We start from the raw sequence: 14,858 nt of genomic DNA on the forward strand, positions 1-14,858 counted from the left end.
CATGCAGCAGCAGCAGGAGAAGAAAGGAGGGGAGGGAAAGGAGAGAGGAAGGATGGGACAGAAGGAAATATTTGATTCTCAAAGGCTGAGACCAGAGAGAAACAGTGTGCCCAGTTGCCTCCAGAGGCCTCTCAGGTCTGCCTCGCCCTAGGATGCCTGAGGCAAGTCTTGCTTCTTAGGCAGGAACTCCAGATGTGTAGCTAAAAGCTAAGAAGACAAGAGAAAGTGCCTCTGCGTCCCAGAAAGCCAGTCTCTCCTCCCTCCCTCCTTGCCCACCCCACCTTTGCTGAAGCAATGATGCAACAGTTACCTGAGGATGAATCTGTGGCTTGTCACACGTGGCCTCAAAGTCCAGCACTAAAAAGTAGTGATACCTCTGGGGAGGGAAGGACATCATTGCCGCCATGGATGCGCCAAAGCTGTGGGCCGCCAGCTTTCTGGTGGATATGGAGCAGAACTCCGGAACACCACAAGGAGAGAACAAGTGAGAGCCCAGCACTTTTCTTGCTCTTGAAAGCAAATATGAAGAAAATCGAGCTGCTCCAGTCTGTAAAGGTGCTAGCATTGAACATCCAGAAGCATCTAAAACTTAGGGGAGGAAAGTTAAAAAAAAAAAAAAAAAGAAAGGAAAAGAAAGAGAAAAAAAAAAAAAGAACAGAGTCTGGGTTACTCCCTCCCACCGTGGCCCTGTTCCATCTAGTCTTCAGGAATATTCAGACAACATGAACCACTCCCCAGAGTTTCTGTGCCCCTTTTCTAAATCCCAGTATTCATGACTGAAGCTCAAGACCCTAAACATTGGCCCCCACAGCATTATGACAGCTCTGAGTCTCCCAGACCATCTCAAAACAAGATGCAGCTCTGGCCTTGATCTTTAACTGGAGCTCTGAAGTTCAAAAGAGAGGAGAGACAAAAATGCTGTGGTCACGTCTCAGGTGGCAACAGTTAACACTAAAGCTAAGTTTCCCAAAGTAACCCGGGGTGACCCCATTGCACCAGTCCTGGGCGCTAAGTAGACTCAAACAGCAGAAAATGCCCAGGATTCTGTCCTCAGCTACAGTCCGAGCCACTTGCCCCTGGCATTCCTTTCTGTATCTTGCCGTCTCCATATGCCTGCCTCCCTTCTTCCAATTGGAAAGCAGGCGGAGTCATCACAGGGAGCTTGCTCACCATAGTCTGGTGACTCCCCAGCCCCCAGACAGTAAGTGGCACCTGGGGGAATGAATGACGCCTGCAGAGCACAGCTGGCAACAGCCTCAGCCCTTTCCCACCCCTGCCTTTAGACTCTCTACTAGAGGCCTTGAATGACTGCAGGACTTTTTTAAATAGGGAAGAAAAAGAGAAAACCCAGATGTGGCAGTAATGGGAGCATTGCTAAAAATCTAGTAAAGTTTGCTGAGTGAACATGTGCAAAAAAAAAAAAAAAATCCAAATCACTTTTCAAGTTTGCCCTTTAAATTTGCAGAATGTCTGCTCCTTAGAGGGCTAACAAAATATAAAAATCAAAGCCTAAGTTTTACTCACAAATAACTCAAGCTTCCTTAAAAAAAAAAAAAAGAGGAATAAAGCAGAAATTTTGTGTTTTTCCCATTTCATACCCAATACTCAAATTCCCTCAACTTTAATCCTCAAAGTAAAAGAAGAAATCCTGCTGCTCAATATGGAAACAGCCACAGTTTAAGCTTTCTGAAGCCCCATTCTGACAGATCCAAAAGCTTGTCTCTGAAAGACTGCAGTGGGCACTCGCTCCCTGCTGTAGCTCGGAGGCGGTCAGCAGCCAGAAGTCCAGCGCACCCTCAAGGCAACGATGTTACTACCACCTGAGTGAACACGGACAATGCCAAGTATTACTTCTCATCCCGGCTCTCCTGTGACACACAAACGGACCTACAATAACTTGCCTGTGTATTTATATGCTGGTGTGGGTCCACAATTTGCCTATTCCCATAGTGAGAGCCCATGTAGAACTAGGACTGGAAAGTATTTTAAGTTCTTCACGATCCCAGCACAAGCACAGTGCTTGTTTTCACCGTGGCTTCACAGCCTCTCCAAAAACACAGCCTGATCCCGCAGCCCAGATCCGGAGCCTGGCTTAGACAAAGGCTGGCTTGAGTTTCATTACGGAATCCCTTGGAAAGGCAAACAGGCCAACACTCCTTTGAAAGCTGGAATCCAAAATAACTCTCCACGTCACCCACTCCTGAACAGTACTAGAACCCTTGCTGACATGGGAGACACCAGTCTGCTCAGATTATACATTCTAGTTTGGATTCAAAGTCCCTCAGTGCCTTAGAACTCTTCTCTAGGTCCTCAAAGTCAGGCCATGTATAAGTACTTTTGAAAGTTTTAATGTTTTCCAGTGTATATATACTATGTAAAGTGTTTATGGCCAATCAGACCCAACTTGCCCAATACTGCAGGCAATTAAGCATCGTGATTAAGGAGCACTTCTGGGTTTGAATCCTGGTTTCACCACTTATTTGCTTGCCCATGGCACCTTGGGCAAGTTCTGTTCAATTCCTCACCTGTAAAATGACAATAGCAGCTCCTACTCCTTAAATGAGAGTGAAATGAGAGCAGGGTTTGGCACAAAGGGCTCAGTAAGTATTAGCTTACCATTATTACTATCATTCTGTTGGGTTATGCACACCTGGCCAACCCAGGACCCCCATACTTGGAGCCTATAAACCCAATGCATAAGGCAATCTCAGAGTAGCATCAACGTCTTCTGCATCCCCTGACTGCTCTAGACCTCCCATACCATATGCTATACATGCCCTATCCCCTGCCATGGACAACACATTGAGAGCCAGAGGTCCTCACAATGGCCAGCGCTTCCTTTCTCAACTGATTTCACCCACATCACAAAGCTTCTCTCTTGTAAAAAGTCTTTGAAGGAAATTCAAAAAAGAGGGAATCTATGTATACATATAGCTGATTCACTTTTCTGCTATTTAGCAGAAACTAACACAACAGTGTAAAACAACTATACCCCAATAAAAAAATAATTTTGAAAAATTTAAAAAAATTTTAGACCAGGCCTCCACATGTGTGCAGTCACTGGGTTCCATACTTCCCTTACTTCTAAAAATCGAGTTCAACTCAAGTCAAGAAAAAGAAGGCAGCTCTTCTCTTCCTACAAAATTCAGTCTAATAGCTTTAGAGCCATTAATTGTGGAAGAGGGAAGTAGAAGTCTCCATCAGCTGCAGTGGGAGGAACAGAAGAGAATGTGCGTTGGGGGGTGGGGGTAGGTATCAGCATTCATAAAGAGGCAGGAAGGTGTGATGCAGCGCACCACAGCCCTAGTCGGGTACGAAGGGCATCCACTGGGAGAGAGGGGAGAGAAGCCTGATGTGGGAGCCACAGGCAGGTAAAAGAAACACCCAAGAGGGGAAAGGGCAGTGGCAACAAAGGGAGATTAGTTACATACAGAGGGACTGATCCAAAAGGGGATTGCATTAAGGGTAATGGGACCAGGCTTCTCACTGTTCATATGCAAAGGGAAAAACATCCGTATATCAAAGTGGAACTGGAAATATCTTCAACTGGAATTGGAGTTGAACTCAAGGTTTCTGACATATATGCTATAAAAATAAAGCTAAGTGTAAATGTGAGGATTAGTATATATCTACACACAAATATATAGATACATGTATACATAAAATCCCATGGACGGAGAGGCCTGGTGGGCTGCAGTCCACGGGGTCGCTAGGAGTCGGACACGACTGAGCAACTTCACTTTCACTTTTCACTTTCATGCATTGGAGAAGGAAATGGCAACCCACTCCAGTGTCTTGCCTGGAGAATCCCAGGGACAGGGGGAGCCTGGTGGGCTGCCATCTATGGGGTCGCACAGAGTCGGACACAACTGAAGCGACTTAGCAGCAGCAGCATACATATTTTCTAGCTCTGTTTACTGAAGGGCCAGGGAGAAACAACACTCTTTGGAGAAAATGGCCAATTCCAGGGCTACAGCAGAGAAAGCACAAGATGAGCTTAGAACATCTTGTTGTGCCAGAAAGCAGGGAGACACTCAAAGGATGCAGAAGCCAGCTTGAAGGGGCTCCCACTGGCAAGTAAATAATATTAATGGATTATTATGCACTGAATAAAAAAAGGAAACCATGAGGCCTTAAGATAAAAATAAATAAATGAATAATTTTAAAAGTTAAACTTTGGCAAGGGAATTCACATAGTTCCAAAGTATCTACCCACAGAATGCTTATTAACAGGGAGTAAGTTTACAGTGCAGAAGCCTAGCAGACATCTCCCCAATCCAGTGAGCAAAATGAACATCAATAAGGGGATTAATCAAAATCATGCATCACATGATAGGATGCAATGAGAAAATCAAAGCATCATTTCTGTGATATTTCTATCAAAGACGCATGAAATGAAGTGCAAGTCGCTCAATCATGTCTATGACGTGATTCATAGGGCTGCTTGACTCTTTGCGACCCCATAGACTGTACAGTCCATGGAATTCTCCAGGCCAGAATCCTGGAGTGGGTAGCCTTTCCCTTCTCCAAGGGATCTTCCCAACCCAGGGAGCGAATCCAGGTCACCCGCATTGCAGGCGGATTCTTTACCAGCTGAGCCACAAGGGAAGCCCAAGAATACTGGAGTGGGTAGCCTAATCTTTCTCCAGTGGATCTTCCCCACCCAGGAATCGAACCAGGGTCTCCTGCATTAGATGCATAACCTGAATCTAATCATGAGAAAATACCAGACAAACCCTAAGTGGGAGACAGTCTACAAAATAACCAGCCTGTAATCTTCGAAAGTATCAAAGTCATGAATATCAAGGAAATTTTACTGGGAAAAGTCTACAAGAGATTAAACAGACCTGGTAACTAAATGCAATGCATGATTTTGAACTGGATCATTTTGCTACAAAGATCATTATTGGGACAACTGGCAAAACTTGAATGGGGTTTGAGGATTAAATGGAGGCAACATATCAATGTTAATTTTGATGTCTGTGCTATGGTTTGGTAGGAGAGTGTCCTTGCACGTAGGAAATACATGCAAAGTATTTAGGGTGATGGAGTGTTAGGTAGGCAACTCAACAGTTCAGGAAAAAAAAATTCTTTGTACTGTACTTCTAACTTTATATAAATCTGGCCTATTTCAAACTTAAAAAAAAAAATTTAAGCCACATGCAATGTTATTAAAAAAAAAAAAAAAGTGCAACAGGGAACGGTACATGAAGGAGCCATAATCCCGTACTGCCTACAGAAGGTAGGCTGCCCGGAGGCTGGCAAAAGCCAGCCCTCAATGCACAGTCTCCATCCTAAGTGCCCCCGCCCAGTGCCCCCTCACTGGGCACTCCTGCCACTGCTGGCATCTGCTCCGGAAACACCCCTGCACTCCCTGCAGAGGCACCCCACCTGCCTGTCTACCTGCTGACATCTTAGGGATTTCCCCTTTCTGTTGATGTCTTTATACTTCAGTCACAAGTCTGCAGAATATAAGTCGATAACCTATATCATCAACCGGGACTATGAGAATCTAGTTGACAGGCGGAACTCAAAAGGAACCGTTTATGTTCTCTGTATATCTATTTGCACACCAGCTTTCACCTGAGACCAAGATTTACACACATTTACTCTGACACCCATTTCCTTCTCCTAGCAAATTAAAGGTAGTAAGTAGCCTATGGCAAAGAGGAAAATGAATGATTCTCTCTCCTCAAAATAAAGGGACCAGCCTCCCGGTGGGGCAGGGGAGGGGAAAACAGCCCAATTCGGAGGCGCAGGCCCGCGCCACAGCCCCTGGAGGACCGTCTCTGGGTAGAGTATTTACACAACAGACACAATGGCTCCTCTGCAGCCATTACTGTCGGTCAGGTAAATAACGCATGTGCCAAAACACACATTTAATGAGGGAAATAATATGCCTTTATAAAAAGCCTCGATCCGTATTTACCTGAGAGACCAGAGAAGCACCAAATCACCAGATTAGTGGAACCACAGAGGAGTCATTCTGGTGTCTTGGGTAAATAGACATTTTATAGCCTTCCATTACTGGAGGGGGAAGGAAGGGCGAAAGGAGGGGGCCATCCTTTAATATCCACATGCAGGCCAGGGGAGCCTGGGGGAGAGAAAAGAAGAGAAGCCCATCATGAAATATGGGGTCCACTCCCACCCCACCTCCCCATCCACTTGGGATATCTCTGGGGAGGGTATGGGTTTGTACCATCCCTGAACTCAACCCATTCCATAAAAAGCCAGACTGGGGAGTTCCCTGGTGGTCCAGTGGTTAGCACTTAGGGCTTTCACTGCTGTGGGCCTGGGTTCAATCCCTGGTCAGGGAATTAAGATTCTACAAGCCACACGTTGGTGGGTGGGGTGGGGGAGCCAGACTGGGAGGCAGAGGTGCATTCCAGAGAAACCCCAGGGCACTGAGGCAGGTTCTGGGCCCAGGTGACTGGAAGCACGTGGGACAGCTGCAGCATGCCCAGCACCGAGTTTCAGGGCAAGTCCCTGCCCCAATCTGACCTGCAGCAGCACAAGTACTCAGGCACCTGAGCCACAGAGGCATCCTCAAGAACACAGTAACACCTGTCTGCAACTCATCAGTCACAGGCCCTGCCTCAAGTAGCTAAAATAACCTGGGAAAAATATAAATAAACCGCATGCCTTCGAGAGTCATAATGTTCAGTCTAATGAGTGCATTCTTACTGCTGGAGCACTTTCTGTGAAAATCACAGACTGTCAAAGGTGCAAGAAAACCTAAGAGGAGACACAGTCCAGTCAGTCAGGGAAAATGAGCCCCAGAAAGAGAAAAGAACAGTCCAAGGTTCACAGAGCAAGTAAGGGTAAGAAGAGAAGCTGGGACTCCCAACTCCCAGCTCAGAGCCTCCGGCCACTGCCCCAACACAAGCAGCAGGCCCCAGCACTTGTCCCCTCAGCTCTTCTGCAGTCTCACAGTGGAGGCCAGAAGGCTGAGGGCTCAGCCTAGTCTGCTGAAGGTGCAACAAAGCTTGACAGACCTACAAAAGCCTGGAACCTCTACATGACTTCCTGATGGCCCCAAAGCAGAATGGAAGCAGGAACTCTAAAGCTGGGTCCTCATCTCAAACAAAACACCCTCCTTCTCTGTACAACCCACCACCCTCCTGGCCTGGAGCTTTAGCTACTTCAGCTCCACGACAAGGCTAGGGAGAATCTGTCCAACATCGGAAGCAGCTGCTAAACCCAAACTATCAGCAGAGCTAAAGTCGCTAAAGACCTTCAGGAACACAAAACTCTGACGGCAACATCACGAGCCATAGGAGGCTCCCTCTCCCCTTCAATTAGCCCATCTCAGCCACTCAAGACAGCATAGAAAAAAGAAGTGCCTGTTTGTGATTTGCCTGCTGTTTGCTAACCCTCAGCCACATCCAGTGACTTGGGCCAACTCCTCGAAGGGGCCAAAGCTGAGAAACCTCTCTTTGCAAAGACCTGCATGTCAGCTGTGCCCCGTGGCACAGAAAAGGGGGCAAAGGCTCATTTCCTAACACACCATAAACAGAATAGAAATGGAAAAAGGGCAGGGTATGGTATGGTATCCTCATCCCTTTAAGCTCCTCCCACACTCGTAGAACAGTATCTGACCCCAGATGGGAGGTTCCCAGAACTGGCTACTTCCCTGCTTCCAAGATGGAGAACTGGAATAGAAACAAGTAGTTGTTAAAAATGCTGGTATGAGACAAACACTGGTTCAAATCCCAACTCCACCACATGTTCTTTGTAATAATAGCTACAACAATAATGCCTATCTCATAAAGATTAAATTAGATCATATAATATGTACAAAGTGCTTTACACAATAGTACGATCTCAGTTAAAGGGAATTATTGTTAATACAGGAGAAAGAGAAAAGGAAACTACTATTTTCTGAAAATCTACTATAAGCCAGGCACTACAGTGGTTAATCTGCATATTTCATCTCATTTAAGCCCCCCAACCATCAAGCAAAATAGGTAACAGCATTCTCATTTCACACACGAGAACACTAAGGCTGAGATGCACTCAGCTCTTCAGGGCTCTGTTCTCCTCTCCTACATTTGAGGGCCCACAGTCTCCACTTGGCTGATTCTCCCATCAGCCATGGGGCTAACAATGCCTATCAACTGTAGTTTTTCTTCTGAGCTAAGATATGATTTTAACTAAAAGGAACTCAACCATAAGCAATAATTAAGTCTGTCCAAATCACCCAAATTTGTTTCTAAGAAGAAAACCAAATTGCAGCCCTGGGTACAGAAGCGGAAACAGGAAGCACTGTCTTGGATTAGAACAACTGCAGCACAACGAGCTCAAAGCCTCTCCTCAACCCAGTTCCACAGGAGCAAATCTGCCCATCTCACAGAGCAAAGAAACTGGCAGGAAGCAGGGTGACAACCAGCTCGTGCTCAGGCCCCTTAATGTGACGTTTCCTTTTACAAATCTGTGCCTTGGCAATTGCTGCTCCCTCTGTTTTGAAATGTACTTCCATTTTCATCAGGCAAATTACTGCTCCTTCTTCAAAACCCAGCTCAAATCTCCCCCTTTTAGTAACTTTCGCTGACACCTCATCAGAAAGTTGATTGCTTAAATGATCCAGCAGCACAGTTTATTCCTACTTCCTAACTTTCATCTCACTATACTGTAAGATTTTAGTTACCTGATTCTCCTCTTACCAGTCATTTTCAGGGAGATGAGAACTTTCAGGGAGTTTCATCAGGTGAGAATAATAGAAGATAGGTGTAGGGGTATATGTTACATATGTGTGTGTAAAAAGTACTTAAGTTGGACCATTGAAACCATTTTAAAATTCCAAGTAGCATTAAAGTAAAGCATAGTTTTTCTCCATCTAAGAAGTATATGAGTTCTAAAAAGTGTGAGGAACACTGAACTAGACCTAGATCCTTAAGGGCAAGGACCATGTTTTATTCATTTCTGTACTCTCAGCACAGGGCCAGGCACAAAGTAAGTGGGAGGCAACATTTGAACAACTTACGATGTTATCTGCTCTGGAACTGGAACATGTCAGAACAGAGCAGGGCCTAAGAACCAGGAAAAGCTTCTTTTCTTTCTCTCTTCTTCCTGCCCCTCCACCCCCCACCAATTCTGTCCTCCCCAGTTAGAGAGAGTGAGCCAGCACTGCCTTGGTGCGGGAATACTATTAAAAGGATTAATTTAGGGACCGGTGTTTGGACTGTCACATCCAATCACTACCCACAGATCTACAGCTTCCCAAGTCAAGCTCATGCAAAGAGGAATCAATGGCAAGGACACAGAGGGTCTGAACAGGCATACTAATGGCCTCCTGAGGTGCCAGCGGCCAGCTCTGACACTCCCATAAATTATCTGCCTTTTGATTTTACCTGTAGCTGTGGGGCACGAGGCACAATTTTGAACATATCAAAGCAATCTCTCGTCACCCAAGGCTCCCCCAAGAATGTCCCCAAAGGGGGCTGGCCCAAAGGGAATCTGCTTCCCAGCAGGCCTGTTCCTAGCAGTCATCAATTAAAACCCAACAGGACCAAGCGAATAAACGGACACAGATCAAGACGAGCAGATGTGGACAAGGCATGCAGCAGACCACGGTTCTGCATCAACTGTACACCTCTTACTCAAAGGAAGAGAAATCACAGCAATAAACTCACACAATTTCATCGGGAGGCAACCACTCCAGCTGATAGCACACTCAACCATCCTGGGCCTCAGTTCCCTCACTTGTGTAGCAAGGACAATAATGCTGACCACCTGACCCACTTCCCAGAGGGGTGGTGAAAAGTAATTAAAAAAAAAAAAACATTCAAGAAGCACTTTACAAAGACGAAGGGCCACAAGGGTGGCAACACTAATAATGGCCCTGACAGACTGGGAGAAATGACTGGTCACACTTTGATGAATTTCTCTCAGGTAGCTGCTCACCCAGTTCACTTCACTGATGGTGTTGGGGCTAACGGGCCACCCCAAAGAAAAGTTCTGGAATTCTGCATGGGACTCCTATTGTCTGAAAATTTTTCATTGTGAAAAGCAGCGTCTTGCCTTAATTATAATTTACTCCTGTCTGCTGGCTGCCTCCACCAGGGGCTGCATTTTCATTACATGGCCACGATGACAATTGTGAGGACCCCAAATGTACTAAGCCAAAGGCCAAGTCACCCGATTGCTAGCTGCTTTTTTAAAAAACTGTGTAAAATACTATTAATAACAAAAGTTAAGGACACCGTGCTAGGAGTTTTACATCTCATCAAATCCTTAACCAACCTTCCATTTTACAGACATGAAAGCTAAACTCAAAGAAGTCAGTCACTTGCCCAAAGTCACATAAGCACTGCTATCAGAAACCTACAGGCTTCCCCCCAGCAATGCACACCAGAGCTTGTAGGAGGAGGAAGACAATTCATCAGACACTCAACAAATACTTTATTTGGTCCCTGTACCTGACACATACCGTCATACTCAACTAGGAGACATTCTCAAAAAAACCAGAGAAAGGTCACCGGTTTCCTACAAGCAAACAAAGGAGAGACTGAGTAGGACATGTAAAGAATAAGGCAATATCCTGGGAAGCTTAGGAACATGGATCCCCCTCTGTGTATACAGTTCAGGAAGTTCAAAGTAATTGACATTAAGCTATGAGACCAAAGACTAAAATCTCTCCCAAGCTACATTTCCCACTTTTTTCAATAGAAAAGTTTCCCAAAACTTCTCACGCATTCCACACCGACCTGTCCTTCCCACCCATCTTTTCTAGTCTGTGAAATAGCTGGTATTGCCAACAATTTCTCAGGTAGATATCCTTTAAGCTCAAGTAGATAATCCGAAAATTAGTAAAGAGGACAGCATACACATCGATGCAAAGATTCAGGTGTACTCAATCTTTAGTTCTCAAAACATTGCCTCAGTAGCAAAAATATAAAATGTCACCCATATGTAACTGCCACAGCCTCCTTACTGGTCTCTCTGCCTACCCCAATCTATTCTTAACATTGAACATTGAAATCAAAGCAAACTTTCCAAAACACAAATGTAGTATTAGGCTGCTGCTTAAAACTTTTCAATGGCTTCTCACTACTTTTATGATGGTCTGATCTAGTGGTTGGTTCACAGGCCAAATCCAGCTGCCACCTGTTTTTAGAAAGTTTTACTGGAACACAGCCATGCTCATTCATTTTCATACTATGGCTGCTTTTGTGCTATAGCAACAGAGTAAACCACTGTGACATGGACCCATAAAGGCTAACTATTTACTACCTGGTCCTATACAGAAAGTTTGCTGACCTAATCTTTCTTTCCTACCCACTACTTAATCCTAAGAGTTGATAAGGTCCTGGCTTCTGCTTACCTCTCCTTCATTTCTTACCATATTCTCCTATTCCCTGCCCACTGAGTTCTGTGTGTTTAAATCACACTGAACTTCAGCTTCTCAAACTCAAGAAAGCTCTGACCTTTACGCTTAATTCTTCACATCTTCATTCTAGCTGAGTAGATTACTTCCTCTGTAAAGCCTTCCCTGAATCCACCAGTCTGGGTTGAAGCTCCTCTAAGTCCTCTCAGAGCACATATACCTACCCTGTTACAGCCCTCTGAGGTCTCGTAACTGCTTCTTTACTATCTGTCTCTCCCATGTAGGCTCTTTAGGGACAGAGATACCAGTTGTCTTGTTCACAAGCCCAACACCAAGCAAAATGCCTGGACCTCAGTTATTCAACAAACAGCCTCTGAATCCTGGATATCAATCAACAGAGTATAACTTTTTAGCCAGCCCCAAAAATCCTCATAAAATGGAAATAGGCTGGAACTAACCATCTACCCAGAGGTGATCCACAACCCAAATTAAACCAACATCTCAAAGGCCTTGGTAAAATGCATTTATAAAAAAACAAATAAAGATGATCCTTCCTAATGTCTTAAGATGTGTATTTCTTAGGACAAAGAATTATTCCAGCTCTATTCAACATTCCTGAACTTCAAGTAGGTGTTTGTGCAATGTCCACAAAGAAATCACGGCAGAACCTGAAAGCCTGGATACCCCACCTCCAACTCTCACCAGTTCATAAACTTTGCATAAGTTTCAGTCACCTTTCAGCATATGGTATTTTGTCAGAAAAAACTACAGAAAAGTAAAAGTGTGCACCAGTCCCCACTCCCTTCCCCCCAAGCCCAAATACTCATCAGGAAGACATCAAGCCGAAACGTGACCATGCAATAAGATTTCTCACCTCTCCTTACTTCGAAGATGCCAAGACTGGCCGCTGGGGATGCTGAAGGTTCAGTGAGAGCTGGAAAGCCCCAATGCTGTGGATAAATACACATCTCTGCAACAAGTCTATTTCAATATAAATGATCATATCCCCAGGGGGCTGCTGTTTGAAACAACTTGAGACCACACTATACTTCAAACTCCTAAACTCAAACTACTTTGGGATAACAGTTATCTATGTAGAAGCACAGTACCAGTACAGAGTTTTCAGAAGCTACAGTTGACCTCTGAACAACAGAGGTTTGAACTGTGTGGGCCTACTTCCTATGTTAGGGTGTTTTTCAATAAATATACTGGACACTTTTTTGAAGATGCCTGACAATATTTACAAACTTGCAGATAAGCCAAGCAGCCTAGACATGCCAAAAATTTTAACAAAAAAATAAGATGTCATGAATGTGTTAAATGCAAATACATATACATATAACAAACAAAATATGTGTTAATCAACTGCTTATGTTATCAGTAAGGCTTCCAGTCAAAGCTATCAGTAGTTAAATTTGGAGAAGTCAAAAGTTATAAGCAGATTTTTCAACTGTGTGGGGAGTTGGAATCCTTAACTCTTGCATTTTTCAATGGTCAACATATATATTTTTGGAATGATGAATTTCATTTTCTCCAGTGGCATATTTTTCTTCCAAAGAAGGTTTATCTCCTAGAGACACTAAATATTTAAAATATCTGAGCCTGGACTGAGAAAAATGGCCATGAAGCGGTGGCTCTCTGGATAATCCAGAATCCTAGTCTAGTCAAGGAGGGGACACTGGTAACAGCTGACAATATTCATAACTCAGAAACTGAAGCAGGGACTGGAGCAAGCACTGACTGCCGCAAAACCACAGCCTGTATCGCAAATGGGCCACAAAGAGCAGGTAACACTTGCAGAATACATGCAGGTCTGCCTCAAGTTCTAAGTCAAGGTAACCAAATCCCAAGTCAAATCATCAATGGATACCTATCATATTTATCACTTAATCCAGATCTTCCATACTTTCTCTTCATAGCACATAAATCTTACACCTTTTACTAATCACATCTTCCAAAAGACTAGAAATTGGAGAGGTGCCCTTGTAAGCCAGCAAGCAACACACTTGCACAAACAAACACCTAGGTTTGGAACCAATCTACTCCTGTCTACCACTCTACACATTTAACACTTTATTCTACTTAGATACCCTAGGAAAATGCCACTCGCCAACTTACCCCACCACAAAGAAAACACTTTTCAAAATGAAAGGGAATAAAAGCACTTTTATTTGGAAATTTCAAGTTGCAAGGAGAGCTCTCAGCCAAGCTCTGTGACCTAGCTAGCCGATTATTTACAGGATCTTTGGGCAGGAATAGTTAATGAGCTTTTAATTTGGAGTGCTTAAGTTGCCAAAGTGCTCTGAGCTCCAGTGAAGCACCACAGAATCCATAAAGGAAACCTTATCAATCACTTCCCGGCAGCTACCTTCCCCCAACCCCCACCTCTCTAAGGAGAGGCAGCCAAGTGGGTTTCTAACCAAGATCACAGACACACACATTAGTGGAGTCACACTCCAAGTCCCTGTTTATAAATTGGCTTTTAAATGGTAGGGAATTCAGGTATAATATACTTAAGCTCCAGGCATGAACCCACCAAAACAAGGCATGCTGTGTATGATAAAGTCCAAATAAAGCAGAATTTGATGAAGCCAATTTCTGGTAGAAACTCTACAATCAAAAATCATTCAGCCAATCACAACCTACTATAGTTCAAACAGTGTACAGTCTTTAGCCAATGGGATTCCTGGTTTTTTGCCCTTCAGCTGGAAGGCTGATAAAATGTCTGACAAGAACTAATACCAGAAACCTATAGCAGAGGCAATGATGGGTAGTACCAGTTTGCAAAATCCAGCCCTAAGGACAGAATTCAAGCGAGGAGCCATGTTCAGCATTTTTCAAGTCAACAAGACGCAGTTATATTTTGCAAGACTTTGCAGTCAAGCCCCAATCCAAGTTCATGACTTTTTAAGAAAACACCTGTTGCTGGAGCATTTGCAGGAAAAGCAAACAGGAAGCTAGCCAAGTTAGGCCCTTTATTCACTCTTTCCACCATAACTACTACCACGGATACAGATTTACAAAGACGTAAACTGCTAACCTAGCGTGTCTGCGCGTATGTGTGTCGGAGAGGGGGTAAAGGGGATGTTCTATCTACCATCTCCTTGTTAGTTTTCTATCCTATTTGATCAAACCTCTTTTTCTCCTAAGGAACCCCAGGTAAGAAGTCAGCATGCTTAATCACCTCACCCAGCCTGTCCTGCAAAGCCCTGTCCGTCTCCCTCTCTGCCTGAACGTTTTTCAGTAGACCATATGCATCCAGGGTGAGCACATGGGCCAGCACCCCAGGCTGCCCAAACTGCGCGCCGCGACCCTCACCCCGCATGCATTACCAGGGCCCAATCTGGGGGGCCTCGCCGCATCACCCACCCCGGGATGTTGCCCCCAACTCGGGCCCATCCAAGTCCAAGGGATTGTAAGCGGAGGAGCAGGGGGCCAGGAGACCAGCCCTCCTTCCCAGGGCCGCCCCCGCCCCCCGTCAGCAGCGGGAGAGGCTGTCGCCATGGCAACGCCCCCTCCTCGGGGCCAGCGC

At 44.9% G+C, this 14,858-nt stretch overlaps 1 protein-coding gene across 9 annotated transcripts in view; it reads right to left on the bottom strand.

The window, feature by feature from the left end:
• The window catches only part of ERI3 (ERI1 exoribonuclease family member 3), a 131,249-nt gene that overhangs the window by 116,119 nt on the left and 272 nt on the right, over nt 1-14,858 (bottom strand). For 4 of the 9 annotated variants that reach the window (XM_010847804.1, XM_010847803.1, XM_010847808.1 and 1 more), the window contains exons 1-3: nt 14,696-14,858; nt 12,201-12,276; nt 311-588 (exon numbers count right to left, since the gene is read on the bottom strand). In XM_010847804.1, coding sequence (XP_010846106.1) covers nt 311-588; nt 12,201-12,276; nt 14,696-14,830 — 489 coding nt within the window. In that variant the 5' untranslated portion in view covers nt 14,831-14,858. Of the gene's footprint in view, nt 1-310; nt 589-5,929; nt 6,095-12,200; nt 12,277-14,695 lie in introns of those variants that run through there. The other 5 variants (XM_010847805.1, XM_010847812.1, XM_010847806.1 and 2 more) reach the window with 5 other exon arrangements.

The sequence above is a fragment of the Bison bison genome, unplaced genomic scaffold, assembly GCF_000754665.1.
Source record: "Bison bison bison isolate TAMUID 2011002044 unplaced genomic scaffold, Bison_UMD1.0 scf7180017864256, whole genome shotgun sequence".
Classification (NCBI taxonomy): Eukaryota; Metazoa; Chordata; class Mammalia; order Artiodactyla; family Bovidae; genus Bison; species Bison bison.